At 38.4% G+C, this 12,344-nt stretch overlaps 1 protein-coding gene across 1 annotated transcript in view; it reads left to right on the plus strand.

The window, feature by feature from the left end:
- The window catches only part of UBP1 (upstream binding protein 1), a 37,131-nt gene that overhangs the window by 7,642 nt on the left and 17,145 nt on the right, over positions 1-12,344 (plus strand). Inside the window, exons 3-8 of the mRNA XM_015822764.1 lie at positions 1,022-1,098; positions 2,920-3,025; positions 3,332-3,438; positions 6,412-6,564; positions 6,733-6,843; positions 11,382-11,482. Coding sequence (XP_015678250.1) covers positions 1,022-1,098; positions 2,920-3,025; positions 3,332-3,438; positions 6,412-6,564; positions 6,733-6,843; positions 11,382-11,482 — 655 coding nt within the window. The remainder of the gene's footprint in view (positions 1-1,021; positions 1,099-2,919; positions 3,026-3,331; positions 3,439-6,411; positions 6,565-6,732; positions 6,844-11,381; positions 11,483-12,344) is intronic.

Here is a 12,344-nt window from a genome sequence, read left to right on the forward strand (position 1 = left end):
GAACACTCCCCCATCCAATCAGAGCACAGCCAACCCCCCATCCAATCAGAGCACAGCCAAGCTCCTTAGCCAATCAGAACACACCTCCACCCAATCAGAACACAGCCAAGCTCCCACCCAATCAGCTCAAACCCCACTGGCAGTTAAAAGGAAGAAACAGCTGCGATCACACACACTATTCCCAGAAGCAGGAAGCTGATGGGAACAGTAGATTGAAGCCAGATTCAATAATACTTGGAAAGACATTGGTGACAATTAACTTAATATTGCTATATACACTAATGATGACCAAGTGTAAATCTCCTAATAATAAGAAACCAATTTAGAAGTGCATTCTGGTGACTGCTGATGATGACCACAGAACTTTGTTTTCTTGGAGTTCCTCTGTTTATTTCAATCTTCCATATTTAGAGACAAATGGCTGTTTATAGTTTGCAAAATTATAATTGTATTGACAATCTTTTTTCCATTTTATTTGCATGTAGAAGAGGTTTTTGTTGATCCTCTTCAAAGTTGTATAATTTCTATATTTCAGAATATGTTGTGTGAATCTCAAATATAGCATTTATTTAGGTTGTACTGAGCAAATATAAAGTGGCTATTTATGCTCATACATAGAGACAGAACTGGAAACAATATCTGAAGTGAATGACTAAGCCTTGCAAAAGTTGTAACTTTTTTTTAAATGTTGCATTATATACATCTCTTTCCATGTTTTAGTCAGAACTAGCATTTATTTGGTGGATCTCTTATTGTCAATCACTAACCTATCATTTCAGTCTCTCTTCTTTCTTTCCACTTGAAAAAAAGATTTTGAGAATTTGAGAAGAGGAACCAGAACTAGTTTTTACACAATGTATTTTTTATTCCTGTTCTGCTTTGCTCTAAACAAAAAAGCAAATAGTATATCATGTTTTTGTTAACAGATGTTAATCATTTTTAAAGAGAAACAAATATAAAAGTTTGTATATAAATATTAAATATACTTGCACACATATCTTTCTCTTTTTCCGTTTGGAAGGTCAGTCCTATGAAATTCGGCTGTTAGATAATCGAAAAATGGGAGATATGCCTGAAATCAATGGGAAACTCATAAAGGTATGTTGGTAGCTCAACCTTGACTCTTGTTTCTTAGAAATTCTTATTTTCTCTCCAGTAACATTTTGTTGCTCTGGGTACAAATGCCGCTATGGGAGTATGGAGGAAGATTCTGATATATTCTGATCTGCAGGAACAGGTTTGGGAAGAGAATGTTCTTCTTCCAGTATTTCTTCCTGATAACTTTATCAGGAGGAGAAAATAACGTTGAAAGCAGCTGCAGGAATGTGATTACATAGCTCTTTTTGTTAATACTTTGAAGAATTTCTTAGTCAAAATAATATTCAAAGCTTATTTTAAGCTTTTTGAGAAATAAGTGATAAATGGAATGATAATTTTAAAAAAACTAGGAACTTTTGTAAATGTCTATACAATGGTTTAGTGTGAAAGATGATACTAAGTCTGGAGTCTAGTAATGTTTTCCAGTTTGTATCTGTTCATAAAATCGGATTTTTTAAAATATAACTTTCATTGAAGATATTTATATTAATAAAAGATAAACACAAGAACATATAACAGAGTTAGAAAAAGATAAAAAGTGTAAGAAACAGAACAAATAAAGAAAAAGATAATTAAAGAAGCAATTGAATATTCTTTATAGCAATTATAAAACAGCTTATTATCCTTTCTCCTCTAAGATTACATCAGATAATTCCCTCTATCTCATATTCATAATCTTTCTGTCCCTTTTTAATAACAGATTCAGAAATAATTTCATTTTTTCCATTTTCAGCATAAAGTCTATAAAAAATTTCTAGTTTTTTGCAAACACTTTTTATAAAAGTACTTGTTCTATTTCTGATCAAACAGGTCAATTTTGCCATTTGTGCACATTCTGCCATCTTTACACTCCCATTTCTCAATTGTGGGTATTTCAGTATTTCTCAAACATTGTGCATAAAATAAATTTGCTTTTACTGTATACAAAACAAATAATTTATGAGTCTTTTCTAACCGACTACCTATAAATCCCAATAGAAAAATATTTTTATTTGTTTAAAACCTTTATTTAGTTGTCCATCTTTAGTTGAACTTCCAAATTCTGGTTGGAAAATTGGAATTTTTTCCTGAAGTACAAGTTTTGTTTTATTCTTTGTTTTCTGAATTACCTGATACAAATGTGTTCATTACACAGTAACCAAGTAATATTCAGTGTGCGGTCAGCTATAATCTTCCCTGATATGTTGATGTCCAGATGGGTTGGGACTACACTTCCAAGAATTCCAGCTGACTCAAAGTAGCCCAGTGTATATTAAGGGCACCAGGTCAGGGAAAAGAAAGTAACATTGATTCATAGATTAAATTATGAATGCCTGAGCATTTAAATCTGGTCATTGCAGCTGTAAATATTCATTGCTTTATTGTATAAAAAACAGTTCCTTTGTCTCCTGGTAAATTGAGAAGCTAATTTTTAACTATTATAATGTAACTGAAACCTGTAAATTAGGGTTAGATTATAGTAAATAATTTAATATATGTCTTAGAGCCTATGAATTTATTTTAGTTGAGCTATAAGATAATGTTTCCATTCTGGTCCGCATATAAATCGATGTTCTCTGGATTATTTTTCTCTGATGGAAAAGATTCTATACTTGTAATTATCATAGTGTGTTGTGTGGAAGCCATATGAAAGAAGTTTGTACCTTTATATAAATTTATATCTTCAGGTAAAAAGAGATGGTCTTATTTTGTTGGACTCACCCAATTTTTAAAAAATTGAGTGATGAAGAATTGGCAACCTTGACTACATTATTATAACTAAATTATCATTTGTATTCTATTTTTACTGGGGGGAAGTTGATATTTTGTCTTTTATATTAGAGTATCATAAGAGTAGTATTCCATGACAGAAGATTACAATATACTGAGCATCAGCAGCTAGAAGGCTGGAAGTGGAATCGCCCTGGAGACCGATTACTTGATTTAGGTAAAATCATGAATTAAGTTAATGTCTTCATAAAAATAAACTGAGAACTTCATTACTATGAAATAGTAAAATTTAAACACCTGGTTTAAATACTATATCGTACACTGAATTCTGTAAATTAAAGTTCCATTTTGGAAGTTCCTATTTAAAATCCATTATAAAAATTAATAGACTTACTGCAAGACCTAAGAATAAAACTGAAAAAAGAAAGGATTTATGTATTTAAATAACACTTCTATTTTTGTTGTTTTAAAACATTGATTTCATTGTTTGATTTTTTTTTGATATTTTTTCTTTATTTTATAGATATTCCTTTGTCTGTTGGAGTAATTGATGTAAAAACAAATCCAAGCCAACTCAATGCAGTTGAGTTTTTGTGGGATCCTGGAAAACGCACATCTGCCTTTATTCAGGTTTGAAATTACTATTTGAAATAGGTTCTCAGAAGGGTAACTCTTTTAAAGTAGTGGGTGACATTTTTTCTATTGAGATTTGGACCACTCTTACCCTAGTAGTATTCTAGGGCAGGGGTCCCCAACCCCTGTTCCTTCGACCAGCACCGGTCCGTGTTATACTAGTGAAGTCCCATCCACTGGATGCAGGCAGCAAACGAAACCACACCCCCTCTGGTCTGTGGAAAAATCTTTCTCCACAGAACTGGTCCCTGGTGCTCAAAAGGTTGGGGGCCTCTGCTCTAGGGAATCTTAAATCCAGCTAGAGGATGCATTCAAGCAATACATTATGGTAAAAATATGTTTTCCTCTTGCTTGTCCTTGTCATTTGGCATTCAGAAGTTTAATGCTTCTAAATCTTGAGTTCCATTTTTTAGTCTGGATAATCTGCAGTGGCTTTATTTTTTATATATATATACTAATTGCTTGGGATAGATCACGGGTCGGCAACCCGCGACTCCGGAGCTACATGCGGCTCTTTGGGCCTTCTCCTGCGGCTCCGGAGTTTCCTCCGCCATTTGCAGAGAGAGAGACAGAGAGGCACTTGTGCTTCCCTTTTCTCTCTCTCTCTCTCATGTGGACTTGCCCCCTCGTGGGGCTCCTGATTGGCCCTGCGCCCAGGCACCCCACCCCCTGGGAGAAGTGCAGCCAGGAAGTCCCTTTCCCAGGTTGGCCCTGTCCGAGGCGCACGTGGCCAGGGAGATGCGCAGGGCAGTCCCGGGATCCCCCCTTGGAACAGCCTGCTAAGCCTCCGCTGAGCAGGCCAACCCTCCTGCAAGCTGCGGCCCCAGGAAAGGGGGCTGCCTCATTTAGGCTCAGCATTGCTCTGTCTCCCGAGCCCTGAAGGCGCACGGCTCGCTTTGAACAGAAACGGCCCCCCTGAAGCCCACCGGGAGATGGGAGGGGAGGCGACGGCAGCTGCTCTCTCAAGGGACCTCTCGCCAGCCCGGTGGATCTGCTGGGGCTGGCGATCCCCGCCCGGGAAAGGGAGGTAGGCAACAAGCGCCGGATCCCCCACAGGGGAAGCTTGCTCCATCCTTCCTTTCCTTTCAGGTGCTGTTTCTGAAAAGAGGGGGCGTACCCAACTGGAGCGGGAGGACCCCTCCCCAGCCCATCCCCACACCTGCTGGGGTCCCACGGCTTCCTGGGGAGCCTGGCTCGGGGCTGGGGGGAGAGGAAGCCGGGCGCTGTAGAGCCCCAGAGCCGGAGGAAAGAAGGGCCGCCTGGAAGGATCGGTGCATGTTGGCCGGGGGAGTTCCTCTCCTTGGGGCAGGGGGTCCTGGGAGCCTGGCTCCCCCCACGGCCCGGTGCTGGGCTTTCCCCCCCCCCGAGTATCCTGCAGGCTGGTTTGCAGGGGGGACTGTGGTGGGGTCTCCAGATGGGCAGGGCAGGGAATTGGGCCTGGGCTGGCTCTTCTGTAAGACCCCGGGCCGGGTATCCCAGAAAGCTGTGGCGCCTCCAAGTCCGTTGGTTTACCAGCGAGCCACCGCCTCCTCGTCGTCGTCTCCTGCCCTTGCTGCATCTCCTGTGGAGACGCGTTTGCGTCTCTATGTGTCTCTCTCTGCCACTCAAAGCCATCCTGCAGCTTGATCCTTGAAGCGGTTTCAAGGCCTCTTCATTGCCAAGCATCCCCATGGAAGTCGATGGAGTCCGCGGCGACTCGAAAGGCCAGGGGACCCACCTGGCTGAGTTTGGACAAAAGATCAGACAAGGTCCCGTTCCAACCATTGCTACTTTCGCCAGGAGAGACCCGCACTAATCAATCCTCCTGCTCATTGATCTGTGTTGATGCCAAAGCCAAGGAGGCGAAGGTGGTGGCTCGCCGGTAAAACCAACGGACTTGGAAGCGCTGCGGCTGGCTTTTCGAGTCACCGCGGACTTCCATTGACTTCCATGGGGACGCCTGGCAATGAAGGGGCCGATTGAAATTGCTTCAATGATCGAGCTGCAGGATGGCTTTGAGTGGGAAAGAGAGACACAGAGAGACACAAACGCGTTTCCACAGGAGATGCAGCAAGGGCAGGAAACGAGGAGGAGTCAGCTATGTCTGTGCACAAGCCTCGAAAGCTTTCTTCCTCTCCCTGATCTTGCCTTTCTTGCTCTTGCTGGGTTTCCTCAACCTCCACCCCGTTTTATTTTAATCCCACCACCGCCTCCCTCTTTTGCAAAGTTGACATTCCGGGGACTTGGAGCTCACTTCGCTTTTGAAGTCACTTGGCGAAGTTTGAAGGAGAGGCCGCCTGCTCCCACCTCCTGTGGAGCAAAACTGCTGCTTCCTCGCCCTCCCAGTGAAAGAACCCCAGAGAGCTGGAAGAAATCATTTCTCCCACTTTCCGCTTCTCATCCTCTCTTTTCCGAGCACCCCTCCCAGAGCGAGCCAGAAGCCTCAACTCCAGCCTCCTGCAGCAGGCTGAGATAGGCGAGCCCGAGCGGCCGTTTGCTGCCGCCTCGGAAGATTTGCCGCAGCAGCTCCTTCTCCCCGTCGGCCTCCTCCTCCACTCCCTGGGAACCTTCACGCCAAAAGGCGGAAAGAAGAAAGTCCCAGAGAGGGAGAGTGCGGGGAGGGGAGGAGAAGCCAGGATGGCAGAGCCGTCCATACCAGAGCTGGATGGGGGGGGGCAGGGCCGGTGCATATCTCGTCTTAAGCTCCACTCTTCAATCAAGCCCCTTGTTTTGTGTGTGCGCGCACACGCACACACACATTTTGCAGCTCCCAGGTTTTTTGTGTGTGAGGGAAATGGGTCCAAGTGGCTCTTTCACTGTTTCAGGTTGCTGACCCCTGGGATAGATGATAACAGTGATTTATTTTTCTGTGGCAACAGTTTCTATTTTAATACAAAAATGTTCTGTATAAATCTAAAATGTCTGTTAAAGCCAGAGAAACAGAATGTATCTTTGCATGTTACTTTTGTTTGCTTTTATTTTTTCCCCCAGGTACATTGTATCAGCACAGAATTTACACCTCGTAAACATGGAGGTGAAAAAGGAGTTCCATTTAGAATACAGGTTGACACTTTTAAACAATCAGAAAATGGAGAGTACACTGATCATCTGCATTCAGCCAGCTGTCAAATCAAAGTGTTCAAAGTAAGAAAGTTAAATACATTTTTGGGAGTGGCATAAAACTGGCAATATGGAATTTATTTTTTTACTAATTAACTTCCTTCCTTCCTTCCTTCCTTCCTTCCTTCCTTCCTTCCTTCCTTCCTTCCTTCCTTCCTTCCTTCCTTCCTTCCTTCATAATTTTATTTTTAGCCAAAAGGGGCAGACAGAAAACAAAAAACAGATAGAGAAAAGATGGAGAAGCGAACTGCCCATGAAAAGGAAAAATATCAGTCTTCATACGATACTACAATTCTCTCTGAGGTAAGATAATGAAATGTTTTATTTGTTAAGAGAAATAATGCAAAGTACACCTGGCCTGCTTTAAGCAATAAGTTAGGCTTCAAAGGGTGGGGCTTAAGCAGAATATATGTAAAGGCAAAATTTATTTGGCAGTTGTAGATCACAATGAAATAGAAGACCTATAAGATTTAGGATCAAGAAAATAGGTACTCTGTTAAAGCATTTAGTTTTACTCATGGCTATCTCATGTACATATCTGAAAACCCAGTGTTAAAAATATTGTGTTAGGATTTGTTTTTTCCTTGTCAGTTTGGACCTACAATTGTATTTAAAAGTTAATGGATTCATGGGCAGAGCCTCACTGGCCTTTTGTATTTCTTTTTATTTAAACACCAGTGAGTTTTCTATAGCTTTCTAAAGATTGCAGATGTTTTTAAAAGGCTTTAAAAATTTTTCCTCACTGTATAATGAAAAGAAATTGATCCACATCTTTGGTGTTTGTCCAGATGAGGCTTGAGCCTATAATTGAAGATGCAGTTGAACATGAGCAGAAAAAGTCCAGCAAGCGGACTTTGCCAGCAGACTACGGTGATTCTCTGGCAAAGCGAGGCAGTGTAAGGGACTTCTGCTTACTTTTCATTGTGCAAGTTATCTTGTGCAGTGTTAGATATAGGACCAATTTCTATCATCCATGATCGAAAACAAAGATTTTTCCTGGGCTGGCTTAATTTTATTCACTTTTGCTTACTGCAAATTATTTCATACTTATTTCCTAGAGAGAAATGCTTCCTAAATCTAACACCTAAGTAAAATGTTAGGCCTGTAACACTTATAAAAATCAAGAGCTGTAGTTTACACATGAAATGGCTATGTTGAATAATAAATTGTGTTCTTGAAAGCCAATTTCTGATATGCAATTAATGAAATCAGATATAGCAGTAATTAATTAGTTGAGATGTATATTTCCTTATTTTGGCTTGCATGTTTTAGCAAACTGTTTCATCAAAATGATTGCAGTAAAGATCCTCTTGCCTTTTTGATTATACATTTTCCATTTCTTGGGGTTTTTTAATGTAAGAACTATAAAAAATTCTTATACTTTGTTTGTATGTATGCTTGTTTGTATGTACATTTTTTCACATGTACTGGATGGTACTAGTATAGTCCTCTTCTACTTATAATAAAGGGGATTGTCTAAGAGAGTTAGAATGGAGGCTGCTACCTTTTAAGAATCAGTCTGCCTGAATAACTGGTCTTTTTATTGTGCTTGCAGTCTTTAGTAAGAATAGTACTAAGCATAGGTTCCCAAATCCTCTCTACTAGGCCCATATACATATTCCTGTAGCATGCCAATCCTGTTCATCCTTAAAGAGACTAATGCTAGAGTGCTGCTGTTGTTTTATATGATACCAGCTGCAGTTCCTCGTCAATATGTTATAATAAAAACAATTCCACAATCTTATCTTTTAAAAACATATATTTTTTTTAATTCCACTATTCCTTGAAGGAGATCAAGATGACTATTTTCACCCACTGAATCTTGGTAATAGTTCTGTTACATAGCTTGAATTGAAATTTGATGAGTAAGATTTTTCACTGACCGTAATGGTTGTTAAATTGAATCCTGAGTTCAACACATAATACTTTTGTTTGACAAGGGCTCTGCCAAAGTATTCTCTCCCTAGATTATGATATGTTTTGTGATGAACGGCAATTCTCTTAATTGGATACGGCCAAGAATTCCGAGCTATTATTTATGAGGAAATCAGCAAATTCTCTCCCATACACAGAGAACAGTCAGGTTTTTACAAAGGGCACGTGATTTCAGTTTAGCTGCTTTGCTCATTTGATATAAAGCATTTTGATTGATGAGTTTAATAAAAAGATGTGGCCAGGGATTAGTGTATCCTTGTGATGGTTTTTATTGATTTGCCTTATTAATATGCCAACTAGAGCAAGCTACTAAAAGCTACTATCCTAGCTTTTAGGATAGTAAAATCAAATCCATGTACATAGACAACAAAACTAAAAATAAAAGAGAAGCTCTTTTTCATAGGTCTGCTTTTGAATCCCGCGGGCTTTGTATTTATAAAGAAGTTAAAATTTCCCATGTTCTTAACATATTCCTTCTTTTCCTATAGCTTTAGCATGGATGCTTTCTGAGATGAGGATTGTTGTAGTCAGATAATTATAGACTGCTTCATTAAGTACAAGGAATTGCAAATCTGCCTTGCCTAAGATAGCCAACAGTAAAAGCCCACCTGGGAAGTAATGAGCAATTTGCAAAGCTTTGCCTAGTCAAATGTGTTCTCCCAAGTGTAACTTTTCAACAAGGTAGGGAAAGCATGCAGAGCATGGCTTCTGGAATTCTTTCCAATCCCTTAATAATAGCAACACTGTGGGTCATGTGACCAGGGGAGGAAGAGGGAGGAGGTTTAGAATCAAGGAGTTGGCAATATTCTAAACCACACCATCTGCCTCTTCCACAGGGATATATGGGAGATTTTTTCCAGGATTTCTTTTCCTGCAAATTCTCATCAAGTCCAACCAGTTTTTGAATTAATTTTTATTTTGCCAGCTTTTGTCCCCACACTGGATTTGGTTTTGTTCTGTTCTGTTCAGCATTTGGAGAGTTGTTTTCTTATTAACAATTGGATCCCCATTCACCTTATTTCTTTCCAATACTCTGATGAATTGGAAAGAATAAAAGTCTTAAATGCTATTAATGGATTTAAATGTTTTTATTAACTTCAATTTTTAAATGAATAGTGTTAAAGATAAGGGTAGTTTTATAATAATAAATGATAAATTGGCATGGAAAGAAAAAACTTTAATCATGGGAAAAATAAGTATTAACTAAAAATTAAAGGTTTTTTTCCTCCAATGCATAGAATTGAGCAGTTTATTTTAATGGGAGCCCTATTGTACATATCTGCCATAATCTACATAGTATATACTATAACTTAAAATGTTATACATTTAATTTACTGTAATTGTCCTTTAACAGTATAATAAATATAAAATATAAGCTCTACTTTTCAAAGTGGATTTAATGATATTTTTTCATAACTCTCAGTTCTAATTTTATGTTAAATCAATGAAACTTTAAGAAGCATATCAAAAAATGAGCAAGCAGAGCCTTTGTAAGAAGTAATATAAATGCTTACAATAAGTTGTAAATAACTGAAACATATATTTACACTGTCTGAAATACATAACTTATTCTTGCTCATCAGAAATGAACAAAGAGCTGTCAATACTATAATTCTCTGCTATCAGTAATGTATTTATGTTTTATTTTGTCACCATTTTTCATTGCTGAGGAGCAAGTAGGTTTTATATATAGAGAGATGACAAGATAGATAGAGTATTATTTATTCAGTAGTCATAGCAGTACGATACACTCCACTGGTCTTTCAAAATTTTCTGCTGAAAATGATGTTGCTGTTTCTTTAATTCAGCAAAAGGAAACCAGTACAGATATAAATTCCAGTTCCCTTTGTTAGTGGTTTATGAGATTTGGAATCCAAAAAAGATATCCTGAGAAAATATGTGAGAAGAAGAGTAATAATAACTTTCAGGAGTTGCAATATCTGTTCCTGATATAACACTGTACTGATATTGCAAGATTAATTACATGTTTTGCATGGTTCTCTATACATCTACATCACATCCACCACTAACTGTAATCCATCAATTCACTTTGTAAAGTGGTGCGTAATCTCCATTTTTGCCATCTCAGGCAAACTGCTTATCATCAAGTCATAGTTTGAAGCAAATTGCTCTGAGGTGCACACATAGCATTTGCTAGCAACTCCTTAAACATGTGGCTTTTCCCAAAATTCCACTGGAGCTGTGAATGGCAGCTTCAGGATCTTGGAGAGGCAGCTGCTTTAAGGAGTTACAGACAGGTAGTACCAATTAATCTGAAGCTCTGTGTGGTTTAGATGAATTTCAAAGATTCACAGTGTTGCAGTCTCATTGTATAATATATTTTTCCCTTCTCATTGAAGATTATAAGAATTTTTATTACTAATGCACATATACTTAGTTTCTTGGTACTTTTCCACAGAGTCCACTTGCATTTAAAATAATCAGTAATTTAATCTAACAAAGTTTCCAATTACATTTTAATCATATAGGGCTAAAAGAAGACATGACATCTGAGAATTTTTTTTAGTTCATATAGTAAGTTGATATCAGAATGCTTAAGATTATTTGTTGTAAAGTGACAATTGTGCTTTCTCATTATTACTTTTTCCACAGATACTATCACTAATTCATAGTACTTTGTACAGAATTTAAATATAGAGCTTTGATTTTTTTTTGTCAAATAGAATTCCTTTGATAGCTAAATATGAGAGAAACAAGTCTGTGTATGAGAATAAAGGCATTACTAACCAAAGATCCTATAAATGCATGCACAGAAAATAAAGGATGAATATTATTTAATAACGTGAGGATTGAAACTTATAAAAGTTAATACCAGAGCTAAATTCTTATAATGTAATCCTAGTGGTAATGATTAAACTGCTGTTTAATATTTTTCTTTATTCTAGTGTTCACCATGGCCTGATACACCTGCATTTGTGAATAGTAGCCCTACTCCAACGCCAGCTTTTACTTCTTCTCCACATACTACTTACAGTGTCCCAGACAGGTATATTTGACTTCTAAGCTGATATGCCATATTAAATCAAGATTGAAGTGCGGCATAATATTAAATGTTATGGCAAAAATAAAATTGCCAATCAGAAATTTCTACATAATTAACATGAAAGCATTCTTTGATTTAAATGTACGGTACTCCTTTACTTCATTATATGATACGTTGCATCACTGAAATAACGAGGAAATAAGATGGGGAGCTCCTGGCTAATTAAACTTTTACGAATATCAAAACTTGCAAGATTTCTTGCTACATTATGAAAATGAAGATTAAAACAGTCTTATTAATAACCTGTAATAGGACTTGGAGGCAAATAGTACGCCCTATCTGATCCTGCTAGATCTTTTACTGGCATTCTTTAAAAGATCATGGTATTGTTATGGGCTTTCTGCAGGGTTTGGAGATTTGAGACAGTGCTTTACAGTTGTTCCTGTCATTTCCTAAGTGGGCAATTCCAGTCAGTATTGTTTAGGAAAAATAGATCAAGCCCTTAGGCGCTTTAGTATGGTGTGCCTTAGGCTTGACTCCCATCTCTCATTTGTTTAGCATCCATATGGCACTTCTTCATGAATTTTGGTTTAGACATCATTATGCTGATACTGCTCATTTTATCTGCTAGGCTCAGATGGAAGTGTGTGTGTATGTGTATGTGTGTGTGTCTGTGTAAGAGAGAGAGAGAGAGAGATCTCAAACTGGAATCTGAACACTCTGAGGGACTGGACAGGCTTAAGCAGACTGTTGAATCCTAGCACCAGTTATTGCTGGTGCAGAAACTTGCTGATACAATGGATATTCCCTATATAGCTCTTGACAGGTAAGGGATGATGCATAATCTCAGTTTTTTTCCTGACTC

The sequence above is a fragment of the Protobothrops mucrosquamatus genome, unplaced genomic scaffold (assembly GCF_001527695.2).
Source record: "Protobothrops mucrosquamatus isolate PMUCROS unplaced genomic scaffold, P.Mucros_1.0 scaffold_177, whole genome shotgun sequence".
NCBI classification, from domain to species: Eukaryota; Metazoa; Chordata; class Lepidosauria; order Squamata; family Viperidae; genus Protobothrops; species Protobothrops mucrosquamatus.